This window comes from Ictalurus furcatus, chromosome 21, assembly GCF_023375685.1.
Source record: "Ictalurus furcatus strain D&B chromosome 21, Billie_1.0, whole genome shotgun sequence".
In the NCBI taxonomy this organism is placed as follows: domain Eukaryota; kingdom Metazoa; phylum Chordata; class Actinopteri; order Siluriformes; family Ictaluridae; genus Ictalurus; species Ictalurus furcatus.
This window is the reverse complement of record NC_071275.1, coordinates 16,314,015-16,324,014: the sequence shown is the minus strand read 5'-3', so window position 1 is coordinate 16,324,014 and position 10,000 is coordinate 16,314,015. Positions and strand designations below refer to the sequence as shown.

At 41.5% G+C, this 10,000-nt stretch overlaps 1 protein-coding gene across 2 annotated transcripts in view; it reads left to right on the top strand.

The window, feature by feature from the left end:
- Positions 1-10,000, top strand: part of ptprga (protein tyrosine phosphatase receptor type Ga) — a 298,438-nt gene that overhangs the window by 212,537 nt on the left and 75,901 nt on the right. For both annotated transcript variants that reach the window (XM_053652631.1, XM_053652632.1), the window contains exon 5: positions 2,552-2,647. In XM_053652631.1, coding sequence (XP_053508606.1) covers positions 2,552-2,647 — 96 coding nt within the window. The remainder of the gene's footprint in view (positions 1-2,551; positions 2,648-10,000) is intronic.

The following is a 10,000-nucleotide window of genomic DNA, read 5'->3' as shown; positions in this document are numbered from 1 at the left end:
ACGAGTAACGTCTGACAACAGCGGGTTGTTTTCGCATTCCGCGTCCAGCGTACATCTCTCGTTTTTATGGACAACACGTCACCGCCTGTCAGTTCTCTCATCGCCCGAATGCAAACTGACTTCTAATCCATCTGTACGCAAAGGTTAAGATACGGAGCGCCTAGACACGCTGCTGACTTTCTTTATAAACTCATGCACAGAGAGAGAGAGAGAGAGGAGGGGGCGGGGGTGAAAAAAGGGCTCAAATATTACTGCTATTAATCATTGTCTCGGAGACACTGACACCGTCGATGAAAGCGTTCGAGTTTATACGCCGGCGGATTCCTGCGCATGTACCAAGCGATCCATATTAGGAGGCTGTAGAAGTGCCGGAGACTGAAATAGATCAAAGCGACTCGCGGGTCGGGCTTTCTGTAGGGATTACAGAAGTGTGAAAAATGCACGGCGTACAATATTGACAGTGTTGATCTGAAAAGGGAAACAAGCTTGGCAAAGCAAAGCTTCAGGCAGCGTCTCCCAGCAACACACACACACACACAGGCGCTTTTCTTTTTTTATTTAAAGAAACAAAATCATTGTTCTCACCTGGGACGTTTTTTTTTCCCCCTCTATTCTTTTCTCAAATTTTTTTTTTTTAAAGTGTTCGCTCATTCTCACACTCTGTGCAGTCTAGATTATGTGCTGTACCGAGCGTCATTCCTTCCTCAGCGGTCTGTCTTGTTTATTCATCTATCTCAAGCCTGGACATGGGACACATGGTACGTTTCTAATCCACGCACAGTCAGAGCCGTGTGTGTGAGTGTGCATGAGAGCGTTCACGAGCGAGCGAGCGAGCATACCGACGGTGGCTCTATACACACCATCGCCATGACAACTGACTCACGGAGCCGCTCCGATTGGTCGCGCCGTCGCGAGGAGGCCGGTGATGTCACGGGGAGACCAGCACGGCTTTTCACGGAAGCTGAATAGAAAAATCCACTCGCATCAAAATCAATGGATCCTGTTGCCTCCTGCTCGAGTGGTGACTTCCCTAAGAGGCTTAAAGCGTCCTCTCTTCCATTTCTCTGCTCTTAGCTCTCTCACTGCTCGATCTCTGAAAGGCCTGGTTATCTAATGCCACGCTCCAGAGCCGTATGTGCCAAGAACAGGCTGTTTTGTTTCTTTTCGAGCATGCTATTCACTTTCATTCCGCCGCTGCCAATTTGGGCCGAGTCGCAGGTCCGGCAAGCGTTTTTTTTTTTTTTTGGGCCGTCCTGATCAGTTGCCAGAGATCCCATCAGCACAGAGAAAGCACGGTCGAGGCTCTTAACGCAGCCGGGCCAACACGGTTCACTCATCCGCTCCATTAGACACACTCGGTTAATGGAGTTTAATTGGACTTTCACTGTTTCGTTGTTAGATGTTTTCGCTCCGCCGGCGCCGAGTAACGCCATCCGGAAACACAACGCCATGGCGTCCACGTCGCAAGTTTATTGGAACACTCTCGCTCTTAAAGCTGCAGCATATATAGCTCTGTAATCGGATCGGTTCAGACGCACACGTACAGGCTCTTCATTCTAGCCCAGAAGTGAGCTTCGTTTATTTCAATAAATAAATTGTGAGGTATGAATTTCATTGTTTTTTTTTTTAAATACGCCTTACCTCACCTGAAAGAAAAATGCCTCAACAAGTTTGCATTCTTGAATCTGATTGGTCAGAAAGTGTTGATGCAGAAAATGACCTCTTAGCACGTGCCGATTCCTTGAATATAGTCAAATTGATCTGGTATTTCTTATTATAAGATTACAGTAAACAATAAATTTGTTCTCATTGCACGCTTGAAATAGTCTCGCTCTAATGGCAGATCATTTTTACTCATTTTAAGCATTCATTTCTAGAAAGAAGGAAAAGGATTCGGCAATCGAAGAAGAAAACTAAGCTACAAGCTCGAAAAGAGATGATAACAATGTCCGGAAATAGGGTTAATGATCTTATATGTGGTTTATTGTAATCTTATAATAAGAAATACTAGATCGATTTGACTATATTCCAGATACTTTCACTTGCTAAGATGACATTTGTTTTTGCAGTGTATTTTATATAACGGCACGTTGTTGTTGTTTTTGTTTGTTTGTTTTAGGGGAGATTTTTTTTTTTCCGACCGGTAGAAAGAAGACGTAGCGAAGTGCTAGCGTGACACGACGGGTTTGTTTTTACTGAGAAAATGATTTTTGCGATATGAGGTTTGTAATCCCAGCCCAGACGTACTCACAGCGAAACCCCCATTCCTGATTCGGCGCTTTGTAAACCGATCGGAACAGGACGGCCCGGGAGATCATAGCGTTCGGACGGGTTGTGGGAAGCTGTAGAATGTTCTAGATGTGTTCGGGATGAGGCCGATGATCGCGCACGCTGTACAGCACGGAGAATGGTGATGTAATGAAATGAATATCCAGAAGCGGGGGTCAAATCTGAGGTGGATACGGCGCGGAGGAATGAGTGCACATAAATACTACACGGTTGCTGCATCTTATTAAATATCGTCTTGTTTCTCTCTCACTCATGCACACAGATGCAGATCTACATGTACAACTCGGACGATTTTGACAGTCTTAACGCAGCCATCAGGGAGAAGCGGGTCATCGCCGCTATGGCTGTCTTCTTTCAGGTGAGAGATTTATGAATAAAACTCTGTGTGTGTGTGTGTGTGTTGGTAGAAAATGATAGTTATTTTCACTGTGTTCAACATTTCATTCATTGTTGGTCATGAACTTCTTAAAAAGAACAAACACTCTGTTTCTCTTTCTCTCTCTCTCTCTCACACACACACTCACACACACACACACACACACACCATTCTCTTTTTTGTCCTTGTCACTCTAATCACAAAAGAAACACACTAAAAGCACTCTTCGACACAGAGTGTTAATAAGCCCTCACACTTCAAAACCTTCAAACCGTGTGTATATTTGTGTGTGTGTGTGTGTGTGTGTGTGTGTGTGTGCTTTTCTCCATTTTGTGACGTTGTCAACGCAGCCTGACTGTGATAACCCAGAGAGCTGGAAAGGTGCCATTAGACACAGAGGAAAAACAATGAGAGAGAAAGCTTTAACAATACACCCACACAACGAGAGATTTCAGATGCACAGAGAGAGAAAGAGAGAGAGAGAGAGAGAGGCAGGCAGGCAGTGATGAAATCTGAGACAGAGAAGTGAGAAGAGCGAGAGATGTTTAACAGAGAAAGAGAGCAAGAGACAGACATGAAGGTTGATTGAAGAAGAAGGATGACATTTGAGAGAGAGGAGAGTTCGGGAGGCCAAGCTTTGATTGTGTGACCGCACCGTGATTGATGCCGTTACTCATTTCTGCGATTATTTTTTTTTTCCCCTGGTCCGTATTCTGCATGCTCGTCACACAGCGTCTGAGTGTGGACTTTGTTTGGCCCCTACACTAATAAATTGGGTGTTCAGAATGTGGGGGGGGGATTTCTTATTAGGTAACTAGACAGAGTGAAGGCTTCACTCTCGAAGGAAATGGCTCTCCGCTCTCGTCCGCGTACATGTGCTCACAGACGCTCGCGATTGGCTAGTGCCACTCTGGGAGAGACACTAGGGGCGAGGAAGGAATACCATCCCACCCACCCAAAGACTAATTTTGCTCTCTTGAACTCCTGACCACGGATGGGTGTGGCATTGTCCTGATTCAACCTTGTGCATGACATGACCGCGCAAATGCTTCCCTCGAGCCTGAGATGTTACATTCTGAGGTGTCTTCAGTTCTGGATATTTGAAGGTGTCGTACATATCCCATAATCCTGGGCGGCAAGAAACAGAAGGGAGGAAAAGGGCATTTAGTGGATAAGATTTTCTTCCCAGTAAGAAAAATATTTACTCTGTTTTACTATATATATATATATATACATACATATATATATACCTTATTTCTTTTTCGCCTAACAGACTTTTCAAAGGCCAGCTCAGACTGTTTGCTTATACATAGCTCACAAAGTGCTGCAAGGCATCCAGGCAGCTTCCTCCTGCTTCCTTTGGACCCACCCATAATACCGAAACAGCCTGTATATAGTACGTCGCTATCTGTCATCACAAGCTCCTTGGACAAAATTAGTCGCACGTGTCATTTCTGACCTAACACACCTCCTCGCGCCAGATCTGTTTGGTTACGACCCGTGTCTGTCTTTCACTTCCAGCACCTTCAGCGGAAGCAAGTTTAAAACCTGATCCCAAATTGAAGCTCCAGGAATTCATAAAGAAGCCATGATAACACTGTTTATACTGAATATTTGGCACAAAGTAAGACACTGCATTGATCACATTTTTTTATTTACAGTATTATATCCTGGAAACATCCTACGTACACATCCCAAATTATTAATACAGTATAATACTATATGAAACTTAGTTACATAGCTTAGATTATTGGTGTAGATTTACTTATCCATGCGTATTACATAATACCTGAAGAAATAATGAGTTCGCCTTACGGTTTTTGTCCATGTACAAGTTTGCTACACTAATACGCTGTTTTTTATTACAATGAGGAGTCGACGGTCACGGTGCGGTGAAATGTGCATCAGGAAAGCCTTTGAGAATGTCTACAGCATTGTGTTTAGCCAATCAGGTGAGGGGAGTTGAGATAAATGAGGTAAATAAAGGAGGTGGTGTTCATCAACATTTTTCATAACAAACTCTTCTGGAAACCTCATTGAACCACCAAGCAACGATATGCTGCAAAGCACCACGGCTTCATCGCGCAAGTGGACTTTTTACAGTTTAGAGAGTGGAGCGTGACCCAAGCAGAAATTGAGTTTGACACCTCTGATTTCAGGAAGTCAGAAAGTTCAGGGTGTTACCTGATTGGGGGCAAGCATGAAGGCTTCTGGGAAGATGTGTAACTCGATGGTTCAAGTCGCCGAGTTCAGGTCCCAGCCCTGCCACGGATCCACTGTTGGGCTCTCGAGTAAGGCTCTTAACTCTAAACTGCTCAGCTAGACGCTTGGAACGGATACTTCCTCACTTTGGATGAAAGCGTCTGCCGGAGGAGTGGATGTGAGTCGGAGGAGAGGGCAGAAGCTCGCTGATAAAAGTCTGATCGTTTTGCTTTATTTGGAAGAACAGAAGGTTGAGGGAATTTGGATGATGGGAAATAGCAGGCTTCAGAGTGTTAAAGAACATTGTAGGCCAAGTCTGTGTTTAGTGTGTGTGTGTATCTGTGTGTGTGTTGAGAGGTCTCTTGCAGGATCAATAGTGAGATTTCTCTGTTGTTGAGATCAGGCTCAGTGTTATGGGAGCATGTGGAATGGTAATACTACTTACTTGATGGCAGGACCAGCCGTCTCCAAATAACTCACATCACCACACACACATACACACACACACACACACACACACACTGAGCTAAAGGAGCTTGTCTTTGTCTGTCTTGCAGCCGAGTGCACCTCCAGTGGATTTGTTAGCTCTTAACAAACCCTCTCAGCCAAAGAACATGACAGAGAAGGAATCAATACCTGAAAGGCTGCATGCATTCCTCAACACACACTGCATTTATTTTATGATGTTTTAAAAGTTAGCCAGCGTTTATCACGCGATAAGCACGCATTGTTCTCTCTTTTTCCGCTCTCCTTCCATGATTCATAATTTTGGCCTATAACTGCAGTCATGTGAAAAAAATAAGTACACCCCATCGAAATTGTTGGTTTTTTGCTATTTGGACAAGCAAACATTTGATCATCCTTGAAACAGCGCCTATTAAAAAGATGATATACTTGAAAAAAATCACAAGGAAAATGAGCTTTTTCAATCATTTATTCAACAAAAATATCAACAGATGCGAGATTCTTCTGTGGAAAAGGTATGTACACACTTGGCCTCAGAAGCTAGTGTTGCACCCTTTAGCAGAAATAACTTCTTGTAGGCGTTTTGAATAATTGTCCACCAGGCTTGCTGGAATTGTTGACCACACTTCCATGCCATATTCTTTCAGTTGCAAGATGTTTGAGGGTTTTCTTCCATGTACTGCCCGTTTCAAATCCCTCTACTACATTTCAGTGGGATTCAAATCCAGGCTTTGACTAGGCCATTCCATAACTCTCAACTTCGTCTTTTTGAGCCGTTCCTTGCTGGATTTGCTCGTGTGCTTAGGATCATTATCCTGTTGAAAGGTCCACTTTCGGTTCAACTTCAACTTTCAGACAGATGGCCTCACATTATCTTCATATCATCCTTGATACGATGCAGAATTTATAGTTGAATCAATGAATGCAAGCTGTCCAGTTCCTTGAGACAGCGAAGGAGCCCCAAACCATAACATTTCCACCACCGTGCTTCACAGTTGGTATGAGGTGCTTCTCCTGAAAAGCTGTCTTTGGTCTGCACCAAAACATGTCTGCTGTTACTCTGGCCAAACAACTCTTTCAACTCTCTCTCCCCTGTCAATCACAGCAACACTAGCCAATCACAGGAGCTCAGGTATGTGGAAGAGGGCAGATAGCACTTTCCTCCGATTGTGCCCTGTGATACAGCATGAGCAGCAGTTATAAAGAATGGTTGGCTGGCTTCATGTGTCTCAGAGGAAGCATGAGTTGGCCTTCACCCTCCCCTGACGGTAGATGTCATGTGATAGGAGAGAGCTTGCTGGTGGACGGGATTTGGCAGGTGACCAAACTGGGAAGAAAATGGGGATAAAAACAAATAAAAGCGCATATAAGGGTAACTATGTAGGTAAATATATCACAGCTTTTTGGACTCATCTGTTTTCTCTAAAATAATTATGTCTGTACTATTGAAAAGCCTTTGTGACCTGTAATAGTTATATCATTCTGAAAGTAAATTGTGATTCGCACTGTTCCCAGGCAAAGGATCTGGCTAGGTTAATTGAAATCAGCCCCGTTGCCAAGCCCTGTCCCTGTCCCTTTTTCCTTCACGGGCAACTTTCCTTAAAAGTCTTTTCAGCAGATTGTTGAGTGCAAAATACCTATAAAGATAATATCATTTTAATGTAAATTGTGATTCCCTAGCTAGTTATTTTGTTTCAGTCTTCTGTGTGCATTTTTCTGGCCCTGAAATGAGCTCCATCAGCGAATTCTCTCTACCCTTCAAAATCTCTTTAAAAGCTTAAGATTTCAGTGAAAAATCCTAAGGACTTGGCCAATATTGCAGCTGCGGTTCACTTCACAGGCAACAGAGGGTTCTGAAGGTTACAAACGGCTCCTCTTCATCTGTCCGTTTCTGATGATAATGTGCCGCATCATAACTTCTACAATATTCGTTTATGCCTTCTGATCCTGCACTTTCCTCATTTGGACCTGTGCCTCTTTTACAGAGTCTCTGTAGCTCCCAACACACACTTCCCTCAGTACTCAGTAAATTCCCATTGTTTCTGAGAACATGTCCAGGTCCTGATTGATTGTGTGAGTGATTGTTCAAGATCATCGCTTCTTTTAAACACTCCCCATTTCATCAGTGAGCTTCATGTGAGCAGATTTTTTTTTTGTCTTTTGGAGTTCACTGTCCAAGCCTTGTTTATACACAATATAACAAACGAGCATTCCTTGTTTTCTTCATTCTGTAATATTTCATGTTTTTTTTTTTGTTTTTTTTTTAGTGATTTGTGTTATTTTTAGCTTGGAGATAAAACCATAGGCCTTAAAGCTGTGTTTAAAAATGCAGACCATTTATTTTTACAATGAAATGTGCTCCAGGTGTGTGTGTGTGTGTGAGAGAGAGAGAGAGAGAGAGAGAGAGAGAGAGAGAGAGAGAGTGTGTGTATGCATATAGCAGATGGTCTTGTGTGTTAGTAAATGGAATGACATCAGAAAGAAGAGCAAATAAATACATCTAAACAGTTGTGATTCGGGTTACACATTCCCAGCTAGCGCAAATTATGTCTGAATGGAAAAACATCGCTCAAGCACTGGTTTTTATTTTGATTGTATGTCTCCTCCAGCCAGTGCTACATCAATGTATTTCCTCCTCGCGGTGATCTTCAGGAGATTTATTACATTTCCACACTCTCGCCATGCGATAAGCAGATTCATCTCAGATTACCTTCACGAGCCGCAACTTTCCTCCTGTGCTTAATCAACGTAGCCTACTGTTTCGCACGCACGACTACAGACAGCACGCGAACAAAGCTTCTGACGGCACTGAGCAACTGAATCAATCCTGTGACATCTAAAAAGGAAATATTAACAACACATGGAAACAGTGGTGAAAGCACTAATATATATATATATATATATATATAAAATATATATATATATGTAAGAGATTTTTAAACAAAATAATAACAATTTACACCAATCTTCCTGCTCAAAAGTTTACACCCCCTGGTTCTTAATGTATCGTGTTGCCTTCTTGAGCATCAGTGAACGTTTGCACCTTTTGTAATAGTCGTGCACGAGTCCTTCAGTCGTCCTCAGTGTGAAAAGATGGATCTCAACATCATAGTCACTGTTGGAAAGAGGTCAAATATGCAGAAGATGCTGGAAAAGTAAAGAATGTGCAGGACCTGGAGGATTTTTCTGAAGAGCAGTGGGCACTTTAACTGCTCAGGACAAACCAGGGACTCGTGATCAACCATCACAAAACATAAACACAGTCGTGGATCATCCAGGTGACGACACACAGGATTAATAATCGAGCGTGTGTAAACTGTTGAACTTAATTCAGCTATTATCTTGTCTTGTGGACTTTATGTAAACATCTGTTATGTGAAATAGCTTATTCAGGACCGAATTAAAAAAAAATACGATGGGATTTTAATGATCGCTCTTATTTTGCTAACAGTATTAATTCAGCAGATATATATTATAGTATATTATAGATGTATTATTAATATATTTATTAGTATATTATAGATATAGTATTAATATATATATATAATTTATTTTTTTATTGTATATACTGTGTATATATATCAATCATTCTTCAGTATAATAGTATATTCCTTCACGTTGTCTAAAATTAAAAGTCACTGTTATATTCCGATCATCATGTCACACATATTTTTTATTTATTAAAGAATGACAAAACCGCTTGTTATGGAGAAACCACAAAATTCAACATCCTCCATCAGAAAGTGTAAAGGTACAGCTGTTACAACACCGACACTGGAGACTCCTTCCAAAAACTAAACATCGCCTCACAGAAAACTTCACCATGACGACTAAACATTACTAGACATTTATCTTTGTTGAAGAACGGCATGTTTTCAATCCACTTATTGTTATATTCCGATTACTTGCAGCTTTTACGAATTAGCCGTTACTGTGGAAACAATAACGTGTGAAATACGAGAGCCATGCTGTTATAAATGAAATGAACCCCCACCTTCTGATCAGTCAGATTGGAGATTTGAGCTGCTTTCATTAATTAATATTATATACAGCGTTATGTCGCATGAACTTCAGTAAACCACGAGTAATGTTAGCAGCTTCATTACCATCCGTATGAATTGATAAATTAACTAATTAGTGAACATCTGGAACTAACGTTCGTTCATTGAACACCAAAAATAAGTGACGAGCAATAATTAATGCCTTGAAAAAACACATCACTGCTGGTTAATTAGCAGAATTCTAAGTGATGTGATGAACTGATTATTCACAGTTTATTATTTATTATCATTTAGTAACATCACTAATTTATCTGAACTTGTTCAACCCCGTATACAAACACTAATTCTAATGGCTAATGCAGGTGTTTAGTTCATATGTAAGCAGACATCACTTGATAAAAGAGTTTACGATGCAACAAGGTTGAGGTTTGCGGTTTGTTAGCGTTAACTTGAGCAGTAAATAAAGTTAGCTAATGGAACATTACTGCAAATTGGTTTTTTTTAAACAAGGCTGCTCTTTAGTTATCTTAATTGGCTGCTAAATATAAAAAAGGCAGGCTTGTTAACGGGAACGAGGCACGAAATCTTGCTAGCATTAACCAATTATCTCAGTTTATTAGCTCAGATATGTTAAATTAATTAAGGAAGACGAACACTGAGGTCGGGT